Source organism: Panthera tigris, chromosome X (genome assembly GCF_018350195.1).
Source record: "Panthera tigris isolate Pti1 chromosome X, P.tigris_Pti1_mat1.1, whole genome shotgun sequence".
NCBI lineage: Eukaryota > Metazoa > Chordata > Mammalia > Carnivora > Felidae > Panthera > Panthera tigris.
The window spans coordinates 15,959,987-15,979,191 of NC_056677.1; the positions used below are offsets into that span (position 1 = coordinate 15,959,987).

Consider the following 19,205-nt stretch of genomic DNA (forward strand, 5'->3'; position numbering starts at 1 on the left):
GGTTTCAGGAGTAGAACCCAGTGATTCATCACTTACATATTATACCCAGTGCTCATTCCAACAAGTGCCCTCCTTAATGCCCATCACCCATTTTGCTAAAAAAAATAAAAATAAAAATAAAAATGTCATGGTCATGGAGAAGAAAGGCTGAAGAGCTGTTCAAAGTTAAAGGAGACTAAGGAGACAAAACAACTAAATGCAGTGTGGGAGCCAGTGTTGGATCCCGGACTGGGGAAAAAGTGTTATAAGCGATCTCGCTGGGACAACTAGCAAAAGCTGCATATAGACCATAAATTAAGTAACAATAACATGTCAAAATTAAATTTTCTGATTTTTATAATTGTACTGTGGTTACACAAAAGAACCTCTTCATTCCTGGGGGTAAAGGGTCATGATGTCTTCAACTTACTCTCAAATGTTCTGGGGGAAAAAAATCAGTGTGTGTGTGTGTGTGTGTGTGTGTGTGTGTGTCTATAGAGAGTGAACGTGAGTGAGTTGGGGGATGGGAATGATAAAGCAAATATGGCTAAACATTAACAGGATGAAAAGCATACAGGAATTCTCTGTTCTAGTCTTGTAATTCTTCTGTAGGGCTGAGAGGATTTAAAAATAAAAAGGTGGGGCACCTGGGTGGCTCAGTCGGTTGAGCATCTGACTCTTGGTTTGGGTTCAGGTCATGATTTTACAGTTCATAAGTTTTGAGCCCTGCACCAGGCTCTGCACTGGCAGCACAGAGCCTGATTGGGATTCCCTCTCCCTCTTTCTCTGCCCTTCTCCTGCTTGCTTTCTCTCAAAATAAAAAAAAAACAACAACACATTTTTTAAAATAAAAAATAAATAAGCTTTTAAAAATTGATCTAAACTCAAATTATCCTCTAGTAAAACTGAAAAAGTACAGGATTATAGACTGGGTAAATGTATAAGTATGGCTATGAGGAAGGAGCATAAGTTAACATTTGTGATTATCCTTTTCAAGAAAATTTGCAGATAAGAATGTAAAAACTTATTTGAGAACAATGGTGGTGGCAAAAACAACTGGTAAACTGTCAAGGCAGGAGCCCTGATCCACAGTAGACACTCATCTGTAGGCAGGAGTAACCACGCCATATATGCAGATGTATACAATGATGCCCAGTAATGACTGATTAAACATCTTCAACCATTGAAGGAATAGGCTGGCTCCAGGAATCTTCCATGAGCCCATGATTCTGAGTGGGAGGTACTTATTTGGGGCCATGCCGACAACCTGGTCTTAATTTTTCACTCATGTGGACACACAGAATCTACTTTGTTTCTCAAAATCCATGATAAAGTGAAGTTAACCTAGGTTCCTGATACAAAATTGATCTCAGGCATGAGATCTCAAAGTGATTATCTTTGGCAGACTGTATTTTCTCAAGACGGTCACAAAAATATCTCTCCCAACTCAACATGATCTTTGGAGTTTCTTCCCCCATCCCACTGATTCTAGGTTGGCCTGAGTGCTGTGACCAATAAAACAGAGCAGAGAAGGAATGCTGTGCCAATTCAGGGCCCAGTACTTAAATGGCCTGACAGCTTTCACTTCCTGTCCTTGGGAGACACTCACTCTTGGGAACACTCCCTCCCTCTTGGAACTCAGCTGCATGCTGTGAGATGCCTAAGTCATACAGAGAGGCTATGTGTAGGCACTCTTTTCTGGTTGTCAGCCCCCACTGAGCTCTAGCCAATAGCCAGCATCAACTGCCAGTCAGGTGAATGGGCTATCTCAGACCTCCAGCTCAGTCAAGCCCTAGGTAACTGCAGCCCCAGGTGACAATGAATCTATGATGGAAGACCACAGGTGAAAACCACCAGGTGAAGCCAAGTCAACCTACAGAAAAAACACACAAAAGACCCCAAGAGAGACCCTCTGGTAAGCCCAAGTCACAGAGCTATGAGAATTAATAACAAATGGTTGTTTTATGCTACTAAATTTCGGGGGTTGGGTTGCTACATCAGCAATAGATAACTGAAACATTCCTCAGTGTAATGACCAAGGTGACTCAGAACATATTTCTAACAACCTGAAACCATTAGAGAACATTTCACACTGAAGAATTTGTGAGTACAGGCGGTGCCAACACTCAGAGGCAGGGACGGGCTGGGTGAACGCACTTGGCCACACTTGATTTCCTCTCTCTAGGTTACAAGAAGGAAGCTATGCTCCATCCACATCTTTGAGAGTGTTGCTGAAGCTAGTTTTCTAAAACCCATACAAGTACCCAACAATGCAAACAATGGAAATAAACTTGAGCGCTTAAAAGAGCAATGCCATTAATATGCACAGCCACGGAACAGTGGCTTAATTTATCTGAGATCCTGGAGTAGAACAATGTCCTGTCAGAGGCATTTATCACATGACCAGTCTGAGTTTCTGGATGGGGGTTCAAAGGAACTAACTAAACCACCATTCAAAGCCACATTGCTTCCAGTATTCTTTAAAGATCACACACACTTGGTCTGCACAGAGAGAAGGAAGGTTGAAAATGCCACTCGGACTGGGATTTATTTTGTGTGTGACATCATTTTAAGAATCAAGCATTTCTTTTTCAATATCGAGCGTACAAAAAATATTTATAAAATCTGAAGGTATGAAGAATGAGATAACAAATACCCATACACCTAACAACTAGTTCCAAAGAATGACACTGTAAATATGCTAGAATTTCCCGTGTGCCCTTTCTTGACCCCCTCCCTCACACCCCACTCAGAGGCCATCATTACTTTGCATTTTATATCTGCCATTTTCTTACTTTTTCTAAAAATCATTTTAGCACATTTATATCCATGAAAACAAGCTGGCTAGTTTTGCACATGTGGGACCTCAATATAAATGTCATACTGCTGACATTCTTCTACAATTCCTTTTGCTGCTCAACACTATGTTCCTGAGATCTATCCATTGGTTGTGGGCAACTAGGATCCATTCTTTTCCACTGTTGTGGAGTCTGGCTGGATTTTCAAGAACTTATTTACAGTCTACCTGACTTCCCACATTTCTCAGACCTAGTCCATACCCAGTGTGGTTCAGCCATTAATTTTCACCTGGGGAGAAATTATCTCCTTGAGCGTCTTAAAAACCAAGAAATTTTTGCTTCTCCTTAGACCTCTCAACTTGGTTATTCTGATTTAGAGGTACTGGAGCAAACTCCTGTCCCCAGGGAACTTCCTTTTTTTTTAAATTAACTTGTTTTATTTCTTATTTTTTTAAATTGACATCCAAGTTAGTTAGCATATAGTGCAACAATGATTTCAGGAGTAGATTCCTTAGTGCCCCTTACCCATTTATCCAATCCCCCCTCCCATGACCCCTCTAGCAACCCTCAGTTTGCTATGGAGACATATTTATGAGTCTCTTCTGTTGTGTCCCCCTCCCTGTTTTTATATTATTTTTGTTTCCCTTCCCTTATGTTCATCTGTTTTGTCTCTTAAAGTCTCATATGAGTGAAGTCATATGATTTTTGTCTTTCTCTGACTAATTTCACTTAGCATAATACCCTCCAGTTCCATCCACGTAGTTGCAAATGGCAAGATTTCATTCTTTTTGATTGCTGAGAAATACTCCATTATATATATATATATATATGTGTGTGTGTGTATAACTGGAGTTGGTGGGCGGGGCCGCAGTCCAACCTGATGTCTGCCCCCAGCCCACCGCTGGGGCCACAGTCGGACTGGTGTGTGCCTTCTCTTCCCCTCTCCTAGGGGGGGAATATACACACCACATCTTCTTTATCCATTCATCCATCAATGGACATTTAGGCTTTTTCTATAATTTGGCTATTGTTGAAAGTGCTGCTGGGGAGGGGAGGTGAGGGAAGATGGCGGCGTAGGAGGACGCTGGGCTCACCGCGCGTCCTGCTGATCACTTAGATTCCACCTACACCTGCCTAAATAACCCAGAAAACTGCCAGAGGATTAGCAGAACGGAGTCTCCGGAGCCAAGCGCAGACGAGAGGCCCACGGAAGAGGGTAGGAAGGGCGGCGAGGCCCACGGAAGAGGGTAGGAAGGGCGGCGAGGCGGTGCGTGCTCCACGGACTGGCGGGAGGGAGCCGGGGCGGAGGGGCGGCTCGCCGGCCAAGCGGAGCCCCCGAGTCGGGCTGGCAAAAGCGGAGGGGCCTGACGGACTGTGTTCCGACAGCAAGCGCGACTTAGCGTCTGGGAGGTCATAAGTTAACAGCTCTGCTCAGAAAGCGGGAAGGCTGGAGGACAAAGGGAGGGAGAGCTGCTGAGCCCCCCGAACGGCAGAGCTCAGCTTGGCGGGGAACAAAGGCGCTCGCCAGCGCCATCTCCCCCGCCCATCCCCCAGCCAAAATCCCAAAGGGAACCGGTTCCTGCCAGGGAACTTGCTCGCTCCTCGCAAACACCCAACTCTGTGCTTCTGCGGAGCCAAACCTCCGGCAGCAGATCTGACTCCCTCCCGCTGCCACAGGGCCCCTCCTGAAGTGGATCACCTAAGCAGAAGCAAGCTAAGCCTGCCCCTCCTGCCCCCGTGCACCTTGCCTACCCACCCCAGCTAATACGCCAGATCCCCAGCACCACAAGCCTGGCAGGGTGCAAGTAGCCCAGACGGGCCATGCCACCCCACAGTGAATCCCGCCCCTAGGAGAGGGGAAGAGAAGGCACACACCAGTCTGACTGTGGCCCCAGCGGTGGGCTGGGGGCAGACATCAGGTTGGACTGCGGCCCCGCCCACCAACTCCAGTTATACACCACAGCACAGGGGAAGTGCACTGCAGGTCCTCACCACTCCTGGGACTATCCAAAATGACCAAACGGAAGAATTCCCCTCAGAAGAATCTCCAGGAAATAACAACAGCTAATGAACTGATCAAAAAGGATTTAAATAATATAACAGAAAGTGAATTTAGAATAATAGTCATAAAATTAATCGCTGGGCTTGAAAACAGTATAGAGGACAGCAGAGAATCTCTTGCCACAGAGATCAAGGGACTAAGGAACAGTCACGTGGAACTGAAAACCACTTTAAACGAAATGCAAAACAAAATGGAAATGATGACGGCTCGGATTGAAGAGGCAGAGGAGAGAATAGGTGAACTAGAAGATAAAGTTATGGAAAAAGAGGAAGCTGAGAGAAAGAGAGATAAAAAAATCCAGGAGTATGAGGGGAAAATTAGAGAACTAAGTGATACACTAAAAAGAAATAATATATGCATAATTGGTATCCCAGAGGAGGAAGAGAGAGGGAAAGGTGCTGAAGGGGTACCTGAAGAAATTATAGCTGAGAACTTCCCTGAACTGGGGAAGGAAAAAGGCATTGAAATCCAAGAGGCACAGAGAACTCCCTTCAGAGGTAACTTGAATCGATCTTCTGCACGACATATCATAGTGAAACTGGCAAAATACAAGGATAAAGAGAAAATTCTGAAAGCAGCAAGGGATAAACGTGCCCTCACATATAAAGGGAGACCTATAAGACTCGTGACTGATCTCTCTTTTGAAACTTGGCAGGCCAGAAAGGCTTGGCATGAGATCTTCAGTGTGCTAAACAGAAAAAATACGCAGCCGAGAATCCTTTATCCAGCAAGTCTGTCATTTAGAATAGAAGGAGAGATAAAGGTATTCCCAAACAAACAAAAACTGAAGGAATTTGTCACCACGAAACCAGCCCTACAAGAGATCCTAAGGGGGATCCTGTGAGACAAAGTACCAGAGACATCACTACAAGCATAAAACATACAGACATCACAATGACTCTAAACCCATATCTTTCTATAATAACACTGAATGTAAATGGATTAAATGTGCCAACCAAAAGACATAGGGTATCAGAATGGATAAAAAAACAAGACCCATCTATTTGCTGTCTACAAGAGACTCATTTTAGATCTGAGGACACCTTTAGATTGAGAGTGAGGGGATGGAGAACTATTTATCATGCTACTGGAAGCCAAAAGAAAGCTGGAGTAGCCATACTTATATCAGACGAACTAGACTTTAAATTAAAGGCTGTAACAAGAGATGAAGAGGGGCATTATATAATAATTACAGGGTCTATCCATCAGGAAGAGCTAACAATTATAAATGTCTATGCGCCAAATACCGGAGCCCCCAAATATATAAAACAATTACTCATAAACATAAGCAACCTTATTGATAAGAATGTGGTCATTGCAGGGGACTTTAACACCCCACTTACAGAAATGGATAGATCATCTAGACACACGGTCAATAAAGAAACAAGGGCCCTGAATGATACATTGGATCAGATGGACTTGACAGATATATTTAGAACTCTGCATCCCAAAGCAACAGAATATACTTTCTTCTCGAGTGCACATGGAACATTCTCCAAGATAGATCATATACTGGGTCACAAAACAGCCCTTCATAAGTTTACAAGAATTGAAATTATACCATGCATACTTTCAGACCACAATGCTATGAAGCTTGAAATCAACCACAGGAAAAAGTCTGGAAAACCTCCAAAAGCATGGAGGTTAAAGAACACCCTACTAACGAATGAGTGGATCAACCAGGCAATTAGAGAAGAAATTAAAAAATATATGGAAACAAACGAAAATGAAAATACAACAATCCAAGTGCTTTGGGATGCAGCGAAGGCAGTCCTGAGAGGAAAATACATTGCCATCCAGGCCTATCTCAAGAAACAAGAAAAATCCCAAATACAAAATCTAACAGCACACCTAAAGGAAATAGAAGCAGAACAGCAAAGGCAGCCTAAACCCAGCAGAAGAAGAGAAATAATAAAGATCAGAGCAGAAATAAACAATATAGAATCTAAAGAAACGGTAGAGCAGATCAACGAAACCAAGAGTTGGTTTTTTGAAAAAATAAACAAAATTGACAAACCTCTAGCCAGGCTTCTCAAAAAGAAAAGGGAGAGGACCCAAATAGATAAAATCATGAATGAAAATGGAATTATTACAACCAATCCCTCAGAGATACAAACAATTATCAGGGAATACTATGAAAAATTATATGCCAACAAATTGGACAACCTGGAAGAAATGGACAAATTCCTAAACACCCACACTCTTCCAAAACTCAATCAGGAGGAAATAGAAAGCTTGAACAGACCCATAACCAGCGAAGAAATTGAATCGGTTATCAAAAATCTCCCAACAAATAAGAGTCCAGGACCAGATGGCTTCCCAGGGGAGTTCTACCAGACGTTTAAAGCAGAGATAATACCTATCCTTCTCAAGCTATTCCAAGAAATAGAAAGGGAAGGAAAACTTCCAGACTCATTCTATGAAGCCAGTATTACTTTGATTCCTAAACCAGACAGAGACCCAGTAAAAAAAGAGAACTACAGGCCAATATCCCTGATGAATATGGATGCAAAAATTCTCAATAAGATACTAGCAAATCGAATTCAACAGCATATAAAAAGAATTATTCACCATGATCAAGTGGGATTCATTCCTGGGATGCAGGGCTGGTTCAACATTCGCAAATCAATCAACGTGATACATCACATTAACAAAAAAAAAAGAGAAGAACCATATGATCCTGTCAATCGATGCAGAAAAGGCCTTTGACAAAATCCAGCACCCTTTCTTAATAAAAACCCTTGAGAAAGTCGAGATAGAAGGAACATACTTAAACATCATAAAAGCCATTTATGAAAAGCTCACAGCTAACATCATCCTCAACGGGGAAAAACTGAGAGCTTTTTCCCTGAGATCAGGAACACGACAGGGATGCCCACTCTCACCGCTGTTGTTTAACATAGTGCTGGAAGTTCTAGCATCAGCAATCAGACAACAAAAGGAAATCAAAGGCATCAAAATTGGCAAAGATGAAGTCAAGCTTTCGCTTTTTGCAGATGACATGATATTATACATGGAAAATCCGATAGACTCCACCAAGAGTCTGCTAGAACTGATACATGAATTCAGCAAAGTTGCAGGATACAAAATCAATGTACAGAAATCAGTTGCATTCTTATACACTAACAATGAAGCAACAGAAAGACAAATAAAGAAACTGATCCCATTCACAATTGCACCAAGAAGCATAAAATACCTAGGAATAAATCTAACCAAAGATGTAAAAGATCTGTATGCTGAAAACTATAGAAAGCTTATGAAGGTAATTGAAGAAGATATAAAGAAATGGAAAGACATTCCCTGCTCATGGATTGAAAGAATAAATATTGTCAAAATGTCAATACTACCCAAAGCTATCTACACATTCAATGCAATCCCAATCAAAATTGCACCAGCATTCTTCTCGAAACTAGAACAAGCAATCCTAAAATTCATATGGAACCACAAAAGGCCCCAAAGAGCCAAAGTAATTTTGAAGAAGAAGACCAAAGCAGGAGGCATCACAATCCCAGACTTTAGCCTCTACTACAAAGCTGTAATCATCAAGACAGCATGGTATTGGCATAAAAACAGACACATAGACCAATGGAATAGAATAGAAACCCCAGAACTAGACCCATAAACGTATGGCCAACTCATCTTTGACAAAGCAGGAAAGAACATCCAATGGAAAAAAGACAGTCTCTTTAACAAATGGTGCTGGGAGAACTGGACAGCAACATGCAGAAGGTTGAAACTAGACCACTTTCTCACACCATTCACAAAAATAAACTCAAAATGGATAAAGGACCTGAATGTGAGACAGGAAACTATCAAAACCTTAGAAGAGAAAGCAGGAAAAGACCTCTCTGACCTCAGCCGTAGCAATCTCTTACTCGGCACATCCCCAAAGGCAAGGGAATTAAAAACAAAAGTGAATTACTGGGACCTTATGAAGATAAAAAGCTTCTGCACAGCAAAGGAAACAACCAACAAAACTAAAAGGCAACCAACGGAATGGGAAAAGATATTTGCAAATGACATATCGGACAAAGGGCTAGTATCCAAAATCTATAAAGAGCTCACCAAACTCCACACCCGAAAAACAAATAACCCAGTGAAGAAATGGGCAGAAAACATGAATAGACACTTCTCTAAAGAAGACATCCGGATGGCCAACAGGCACATGAAAAGATGTTCAACGTCGCTCCTTATCAGGGAAATACAAATCAAAACCACACTCAGATATCACCCCACGCCAGTCAGAGTGGCCAAAATGAACAAATCAGGAGACTATAGATGCTGGAGAGGATGTGGAGAAACGGGAACCCTCTTGCACTGTTGGTGGGAATGCAAATTGGTGCAGCTGCTCTGGAAAGCAGTGTGGAGGTTCCTCAGAAAATTAAAAATAGACCTACCCTATGACCCAGCAATAGCACTGCTAGGAATTTACCCAAGGGATACAGGAGTACTGATGCATAGGGGGCACTTGTACCCCAATGTTTATAGCAGCACTCTCAACAATAGCCAAATTATGGAAAGAGCCGAAATGTCCATCAACTGATGAATGGATAAAGAAATTGTGGTTTATATACACAATGGAGTACTACAGGGCAATGAGAAAGAATGAAATATGGCCCTTTGTAGCAACGTGGATGGAACTGGAGAGTGTGATGCTAAGTGAAATAAGCCATACAGAGAAAGACAGATACCATATGGTTTCACTCTTATGTGGATCCTGAGAAACTTAACAGAAACCTATGGGGGAGGGGAAGGAAAAAAAAAAAAGAGGTTAGAGTGGGAGAGAGCCAAAGCATAAGAGACTGTTAAAAACTGAGAACAAACTGAGGGTTGATGGGGGGTGGGAGGGAGGGGAGGGTGGGTGATGGGTATTGAGGAGGGCACCTTTTGGGATGAGCACTGGGTGTTGTATGGAAACCAATTTGACAGTAAATTTCATATATTAAAAAAATAAATTAATTAATTAAAAAAAAAAAAAGAAAGTGCTGCTATAAACATTGTGGTGCATGTGCCCCTTTAAGACAGCATTCCTGTATCCCTTGGATAAATACCTAGTAGTGCAATTGCTGGGTCGTAGGGTAGTTCTTTTTTTAGTTTTTTGAGGAACATCCATACTGTTTTCCAGAGTGGCTGCACCAGCTTGCATTCCCACCCCAGGGAACTTCTTAAGGAGCTAATGATTCAGGTAGTTTTGACAGTACACAAGAAGTCCAGCTGTGTTAGAGTTTACTATTTTTCCTGCTTGCACTAACTAGAGATGACATGTACAGGGCTCTGGAAAACAAGGTCATTCTATTACTTCTTCTTTGCTGAAGCAGCAGGAATATGCTGCAATACAGTGTAGAAGCAGGTATCCCTCATCCTTTATAAGTTCCCCAGATGAAATACATAGCCCAGAGAGGAGAACGTTTAAGGGAATGATCAGTGAGAGAAAAAAACTCATGATTGGCCCAGAAGAAAAGGGGAGAGAAAGGGCCTGAGTCCTTGGGCAAGAACAGTCCTAGCAACACCCATACCCACCAGCCAATCTGCTCTCACCCTCCAGACTCTAGTGCCCTTCTAGCTTCCATCGCACGGACACATCCTGAGCACCTACACTGCAACAATAAATCCCATTGGGCCTCACCCTCGTGGCAGTCTAGCAGGAGATGATACAGTGCAAGAAGGCCTGCTCCCTTACTTCATGCAGGGCTCTGTTCAAATGTCACCTTCTCAGAGAAGTCTTCCCTGACCACCATATCCAGCCAGCTACTACTCCCCTCTACCACTCTATCATCTGACCTGGTTTTATTTTTCTTCGTGGAACTTCTCACCACCTGATGTATTTGCCTTTCACTGTTAGGTAAGCTTCACAAGGGCTGAGAACACTGGACAGAGAGGACACACTCTGTAGGTATATGATGAAGGAAGGAAGGAATAATAGGGGTATGTACATGAGGCTCTGTGAGCACGGAGAAAGGGGTAAATTCAGCTTTGGCTGGTTCTGGAAAGGATGACAGCCGAGCTGAGTTCTGAGGGATGAGCAGTTTAAGTTGGACAAGTCTCTGTCCAGATTAGGCCTGCAAGTGTCCTCACCTGCACCCCCAACTCTCCCCCACCTCACTTGCAGCCTGTTCTAGTGGAGACTTTTCTCACTTATTTGGAGGTTCTCCAAAACATATGGCACAGGGACTTGCATTCATTCATTCCACAAATATTTATAAAGCACCGACTAGGTACCCATTGCTGTTCTACATAGAGGGGAAGTTTTTAACATTTCTTTAAATTGAACTGCATTAAAAAAAAGTCTGGGATTTTAAGTCTCTTTGGTCAAAGTGAGCTTTTCATAAAATTCAGATGATATGTCCTCTAAAATATAAAATAGTTCCACACACACACACACACACACACACATATATAACAGAATACTATTCAGCCATTAAAAAAATGGAATTTTTCCATTTGCAACAACATGGATAGACCTTGAGGTTATTATGCTAAGTGAAATAAATCAGACAAACACTGTACTATCTCACTTGCATGTGGAATCTAAAAAATAACCAAACCAAACAAAACCAAGCTCACAGATCCAGAAAACAGACTGGTGGTTGCCAGAGGGGAGAGGAGGGTGGGGGAGTGGATGAAATAGGTGAAGGGGGTCAAAAGGCACTAACTACCAGTTATAAAATCACTAAGCCATGGGAACGCAATGTACAGGAGGGTGACTACAGTTAATACTGTATATTCAAATAGTGCATATTTGAGAGTTGCTAAGAGAATAAATCTTAAAAGCCCTCGCAAAAAAAAAAGAAAAAACATTTATATTTATGTATGGTGATGGATGATAACTAGACTTATGGTCATCACTTCATAATGTATACAAGTATCAAATCATTATTTCGTCCACCTGAACAAATATAATGTTATCTATCAATTATATCTCAATTAAAAAATATAAAATAGTTCCTGAAACACACAATCAAGATTTTCAACATCAAAGAGAGCACAGAGCCCACTGGTAACTTGCTTCCAAAAACTGAATTCTCATCTCTACAGAGGGCAACAATCCCCTTAGTTTACTTTAGTGAAATTTACAATGATGATGATGATGAAACTTGCCAGCTACTCTCCATGCAGGGACCATGATTCAATATCCAGGAAAGACAGGGGTGTAATCTGGAAAAACCCCCATACGAACAGGCTTTTCTCTCCGTTAATGTCCCACACTAACACCGGAGTAGTGACATGTGAATGGGGTTTGCAAGAGAGTAATATCACAACCAAAAACAGGCAATAGGAGCACAGAAAGAATGCAATGGACTTAAAACAAAACAAAAACTTGATACTATTAACTCAGCAATACCTTATGTAAGGATTTTAATTATAGAAGAAAGATATATCAATAACAGTCTATAAAAACCATAGTGTTCTCTGAACAAAATAATAATAATAGAGAAAAAGTCTCTGTTAGAAAGCAACAAATTAGAAATACGAACTGACGTCACTCTGAAATATTTTAAACAAATTCCCAAACATTCATTAAATTTGTTTTATCCTATGTTCTTTGAAAAAAATTGATGTACTAAACAAGTGTCACATGATTCTCTCTATATAAAGAGTTTCCCATTTTCCCAAATTAAAATTAAAATCATAGTTCTCTTTCTTTCTCAGTAAGTACAACTGAAGATGTTTCCATTCTACTGGACTGAGTTATTTCCTGAGTCATTCTTGTTGGTTACTGTAAGAAAAGTATTTTAATGACTTAAGAGAGTGGTTACAGTGTGAATTTGTTTTTCAGTTACACAGTTTCATTGGTGAGCTCATCTAATTCTTAACAAAAAAAATACATAATGGCTTCATTTAAAAAAAAACAACAAACAACATACTGCTGATGGTGGCTGACAAGTTATTATTGCCTCTCTGTTGAAGACACAGATGAGGGAAGGAAGAGAGTGAGTGTACAAACACATGAAGTTGAGCACCCAAGCACAATGTAATCACTCTAGATGCAGGTGTAAGAGAGTGTCAGAAAAGCAGAATGGAACTGATGGACCAAAGCAGAAAATTCTGAATGATTCATCTCAGTAAATCAGAATCTTGTACTTAGCAGGCAACAAACCCCTGAAGAGCCCATCATTTATCCCAAAGATACACAGACAGTAAATGATATAACTCAAGGTCCAGCATTCCTCCTGCTTGCCTCTTGGACTGGCCACGACTCACGTGGCAGCAGGAAGCACATGCTGCACCGTACAGAGCCCCACCAAACTGCCTTAATGGTCTGACTGTGGCAAAGCAGAAAGATGCTTACTTGGATGTCACTGGAGAGGATGACCGCTTAGAAATGCTTCCTGGAAACTCACATCTTCTCAGAGGAGACCCGAGGCCCACGCTGGGAACAGAAGCTGTTGTTCGAGGGCCTCTCTTCATCTTCTCTGTCTGAAGGGCACACAGAATAGGTCAGCCATGGCCCATAACTGGCAATACTTCTACAATTTCTATAAACACCTCAGATAAAAGTGATGCATAGCTTTCTTTCAGAAAGATCTATATGAAGCTACAGTGCTTCCCACAATGGGCATATCTGCAGGGAAGCACCATGAGATCATCATAGTGAGGTCATCCAATAAAAAAAAAAAACCACTTCTGCCCCAAAATGCAAAGACTTTCTATTCTTTCTTCTCTTGCAAAAAGCTGACAACATAACCATGCGATGATTCTGGACATATAGAAACTGGATTACTTGGGGAGGCTGCATGGCTCAGTCAGCTAAGCATCCGAGTCTTCAGCTCGGCTCAGGTCATGATCTCACAGATCGTGGGATAGAGCCCTAAGTCGGGCTCTGCACTGACAGCTTAAGATTCTCTTTCCCTCTCTCTCTGCCCCTCCCCCACCTCAAAATAAAGAAATAAACCAAAAAAAAAAAAAAGAAACTCGATCACTCATCATCAGGAAAATGCAAATCAAAACCGTCATGAGCTATCACCTCATACCCATCAGAATGGCTAAAATCAAAAACAAAAGAAACAACAGGTGTTCGCAAGGATGTGGAGAAAAAGGAATCCTCATGTGCTGTTGGCAGGAATGCAAACTGGTGCAGCCACTATGGAAAACAGTATGGAGGTTCCTCAAAAAATTAAAAATCCAGTAATTCCTCTAATGAGTATTTACCTAAAGAATACGAAAACACTAACTCAAAAAATATATATATGTACCAGGGGTGCCTGGGTGGCTCAGTCATTTAAGTGTCCAACTTTGGCTCAGGTCACATCTTGCAGTTCGTGAGCTTGAGCCCTACGTTGGGGTCCGTGCTTTCAGTGCAGAGCCTGCTTGAGATTCTCTTTCTCTCTTTCTCCTGCTCTCTCTCCCTCCCTGCCCTTCCCCCACTTGCAAACACTCATCCTGTCTCAAAATAAATAAACTTAAAAAAAAAGATATATGCACCCCTAGGTTTATTGCAGTTTTACAACAGCTAAATTACAGAAGCAGCCCAAATGCCCACAGATAGATGGAGTATGTGGCATAAATGTCCAAAAAAAAAAAAAAAAAAAAGAAAGAATATGTGGCATATATATACAATGGAGTATTAGCCATAAAAGAGAATGAAATCTTGCCATATGCAACAACATGGACCGATCTAGAGGGTATTTTGCTAAGTGAAATAAGTCAGTCAGAGAAAGACAAATACTCATACGTGGAATTTAAGAAAGAAAACAAATGAAGAAAGAAAAAAAGAGATAAACCAAAAAACAGACTCTCAAATACAGAGAACAAACTAGTGGTTGCTGGAGAGGGGAGGAGATAGGCCAAAGAGGTGAAGGGGAGTAAGAGTATACTTACTGTGATGAGCACTGAGTAAGGTAGAGAACTGTAGAGTCATTATATTACACACGTTAAACTAATATAACACTATATGTCTGGACTGGAATTTAAAACATTTTTAAAAGAAAAAAACTGGGAAGAGTACAAAAATATATAATCACTCAAAAAAACTACAGGTGGAAATAAATGTGGTTTTTAACACTCAGGACAGTGAGCTGTGGACTCTTAACAGTGTACCTGGTGTAACAGCGACTGCAACCCCATAGACTTGTCCCTCTATGTCTTCTCCATGGTCTCTGGTCAGCAAGAGGCAGTAGGCACGGCCTCTGTGCCTGGCATGCAGTGGGGGCTCCACAAGGGTGGTTCCCCTCTCTCCCCATTGCACTTCTCCACAACAAATCCTCATTTGGCCCTCCCGCTCCCACACACGTTAACCCCCTTCCACAGTAATTGACTTTTTAGTAAAACCCAAGGGTCTAACACACTTACTTCTCATGTAAGAACCTCAGGGTCACAGTGGATTTTAAAAATATAAATGGTGGGGCGCCAGGGTGGCTCATTTGGTTGAGCATCCAACTCTTGATGTCGGCTCAGGTCAGGAGCTCACAGTTGCTGAGAATGAGCCCCACACTGAGCTCAGCTTGGAGAGCGGAGCCTGCTTGGGATTCTCTCTCTCACCCTTTCTCTCTGTCTGTCCCCCACTCATTATCTCTTTCTCTCTCAAAATAAATAATCTTTTAAAAATCTTAAAAATACATGTAGTATTATAAAATAAATGCCCAATAGTACAGTAATGTGGTACTTTTAAGACAAGTCCACATGTCATTTGATGCTCCTTGAGTGAGTGTGGGTTGGTCTCAGTGATCTGTTTTTAATGAACAGCATATGGCAAAACAATGGTATATAACATGTGAGATTAGTGCATAAAAGGTGCTACAGCTTTTCCCTTGTGCGTGCACACACACACACACACACACACACACACAGCGCGCGCTCGGTCTCTGTCTTTCTCTCTCTCTCAGATTTCCTGCTCTGGAGGAAGGCAGCTGCCATGTCATTTGGACACTCACAAGCAGCTCTATGAAGAGGTACACACAATAGGGAACTGAAACCAGCAGCCATGTGAATGAGCCATTCTGTAAGAGCCCCAGCCAAGCTTTCAGATGACTACAGCTCTGGCCATCATCCTGACCACACCCTCATGAGAGACCCTGAACCAGAATTACCCAGCTAGGCCATCCTCAATTTTTGACCCAAAGAACCAGTACAGTAATAAACATTTGTTTTAAGCAGCTAAGATTTGGGGTGATTTGTTATGCACAACTGATAACTAAAAAAAGTAGTATGGTATGTATAATTTCTAAATAAATATACATAATTGGGAGTACCTGTTCAACATTTGTTTTACTGATGGTATCAGTATTATGTCAAAAATGTTTGAAGGCCACTGTTATGGACTGAAGGCTGACCTAGAACCTTAGTTCTAGTCGCCCGCAGAGGCAAGAGTGGCCCAGAATCAGACATTCTTAAAAGCAGAGAGAGGACACTCAGAGCATTCTTTTTGACTCCTGTCCTCCGGAGGGCAGGCTATAATAAGGACAAGGTCTTTAGGAAGTTGTTCCAAGGCACTAAGATTTAGGAAGATGCAAAAAGTTAAATGGTTTTCCAAGGATGGATGAAATTTTAAACCAAATTCACCACTTGAGCAGTCTCTGGAGGTTGATGGAAACAGAGACCCCACGTTAAGCACAGGGAATAATCACACTGTTAGATAAACCAGTCCCGAGGTGAGTGAGTGGGTTTCAACCTACCGGAGAGGCCTCCGCTCCTGCAGGGGCTCCTTTCCCAGAATCTCCTGTGCCAGATGTAGATGTAGTCTTCTTCCTCTCAGCACTCCGAGTGGGAGAAGACTTGTAAGAAGATTTAAGAGGGCCAGCAGGAGCTACACGAGGACAGGCATGGGATACTAGAGAGTTAAAATATCACAAAGAGATAGGGAGCACAGATGGAAAAAGTAGGGGGAGCAGGGAATTGGGAAGAACACATTTCTGTTAAAATGTGACATGGGCAATCCACATTCTCCAAATATCACCAAACTTTTTCTAGTATATATGCAGAATAGACGCTATCTTGAAAGACTCCCATACTCAATGCTCAAGAGCCCAGTTAATTTCATGAGTTCAAAGTCTGGGCTTTGGAACCAGACAGAACTAGCACTGTCACCAAACAGCTAGATCACTTTGGGCAGATTACTTAACCTCTCTAAACATCAATTTCCTTGTGCAGTTCAAGAGTTAACACAGCAGGCCTGACTACTGTCTTTGGAGAGGCCTACTTACAAGATTGGCCCCTGATCAACACCTGGGAACTTAGATTTCAGAAGGGCTCTTACTCCCTAACTGACCAGTAGCTCACTCTGCCTCTGCTATTTGTGCAAACAACATGACTTATTGTGAAATTCGGGTATATAATTGACAGAGGGTGCCTATGTGACCAGCCCTCAATGAAAACCCTGGGCAATGAGTCTCTAACGAGCTTTCCTGGTCAGCAACATTTCACATGTGTTATCACAGATCGTCGCTGGGGGAATTTTTTTTTTAACGTTTATTTATTTTTGAGACAGAGAGAGACAGCGCATGAATGGGGGAGGGTCAGAGAGAGGGAGACACAGAATCTGAAACAGGCTTCAGGCTCTGAGCTGTCAGCACAGAGCCCGACGTGGGGCTCGAACTCACGGACCGCGAGATCATGACCTGAGCCGAAGTCGGCCGCCCAACCGACTGAGCCCCCCAGGCGCCCCAAGTTGGGGGGGGGCGGGAATTAAGCACGTCCCGTGTGACTCCACTGGGAGAGGACTCTTGGAAACTTGCACCTGGTGTCCTCTGGACTTTGCCTGTGTGCCAGTTCCTTCTGCTGATGTGCTGTGCAGCCTTCCACTCTAACACATCACGGCTCTGAGTGCCACCATATGCTGAGTCCTAGCAATCACAAAACCTGGGGCTGGTCTTGGAGACGCTGATACAATTGATGCGAGAAGCAGGAACTGTGAGCTTGACCCTGATTCATTGACATATGGTAAAAGTGGTGTTTGAAAAACAAAGGCTGAAGGGATGGAGGATGGTGACCTTCTGGTGCCTGGTGGCTATGGAGTCAGCTACCATATCACACAGAAGCCAAGCTGTTGTGTGTTGCAAGAGGTGAAATACCTATGCTATTTGAAGATAACCCATCCAACTCCAAGAGCTGGCTTGCTGGATCCCCTGGCTGCTTTTCGCCACACTGGCTAAAGTAAGGGGAAGTAAGGGGAAAAATACAACCCAGGTGATGTCTTTGGTTTTTGTTTTTTCCCTCAAGCGGGAGCGAGGCACAACCTCCTTGTTCTTTGCCATCGGTGGTTTGGCTGGAAATTAAAACTCTAAGTACTGGAACCAGAACAAACCTTCCTACCTGATTCTTTTTGTGCTGACTTTTGTATAATGGAGCCTCTGGAAAAAGGGAGACATGACAAGAGAGCAATCTCCAGACAGAGAGATACATAAGGAGTTTTAAAAATCAAGCCAGGACTATTACAGATACAGAACACCCTGTATACAGATACAGAGCCTAACCTGTGAAAGTATCACGGATACTGGCTGCACCATCTGCATCATAGACAAATGCTCACGGGAAAGAGCTTGTTTTCTGATGGGACCATCTGACATGGGACTGCTGGTCAGCTCTTAATTTCTGATGCAGAGCCTAATTATATTCCTAACTTGTGATTCCTGCCACAGCTGTGAGCTGGGACAGAGTACTCACAGGGAGTATGACCCCTTCACCCAGCCCTGATGATTAGACTCAACACCTGCTGACAAGATTTTTGGTATTTGACTTTCTGGGATGAAAGTTTGTAACAACAGACTGGGAATCTGACTCTACTTCCCTCCCTTCCCTTTCTCCTGCTACACACACTTGAGGAAGGCAATTTGTTGAATGCACCTGTTCCCAAGGAAGGATTGCTTTTTTCTAGGCTATTCATTGCATAAATTAATAAGATTACAGAGATGGCAGTTGATGCAAATCTATCTTGAAATTTTTTTTTGAAAATTCAGGATTTTGTTCCTGAACATGAGTGTCTTTCTGGTTAAGTTAAAATTTTTTGTAAAAATGCTCTTGTCCTTCTGACATTCAACCTTTCCTTATGAAAGGTCATTTTAAAAATAGACGACTGAGAAAATGTAAAGTTTCAATTACTGAATGGGGCACACTGGTAACAATAAAAACAACAACAACAACTACAACAACAAAACCTAGCACCTGGAATGGTGCCAGGGAGGGGAAGGACATTTGTGATTTCTATTTTCCAGAACTGTTCCTGAGAACTCTCCCTTCTTCTGGAGGAAAAATCATGCTGCCTGTGCCAGCTGCTGTGAGTGCTTCACATTGCAAGTGGACTGCTGAGCCCAAGTTGCATGTGACAGTGGGACTGTGAACCACAGGGTGGGCCAGTTCCTGCAAAGTCCCTAAAGAACACCTCCACATGCTGTCCGCACTCAGCAGGCAACGAACTTGTGTTGTTGACAGAA

At 42.4% G+C, this 19,205-nt stretch overlaps 1 protein-coding gene across 3 annotated transcripts in view; it reads right to left on the reverse strand.

The window, feature by feature from the left end:
- The window catches only part of MAP7D2 (MAP7 domain containing 2), a 112,435-nt gene that overhangs the window by 23,805 nt on the left and 69,425 nt on the right, over positions 1–19,205 (reverse strand). For 2 of the 3 annotated variants that reach the window (XM_042974968.1, XM_042974966.1), the window contains 2 exons: positions 16,452–16,606; positions 13,130–13,257 (listed from right to left, as the gene is read on the reverse strand). In XM_042974968.1, coding sequence (XP_042830902.1) covers positions 13,130–13,257; positions 16,452–16,606 — 283 coding nt within the window. The remainder of the gene's footprint in view (positions 1–13,129; positions 13,258–16,451; positions 16,607–19,205) is intronic. The other variant, XM_042974967.1, reaches the window with a different exon arrangement.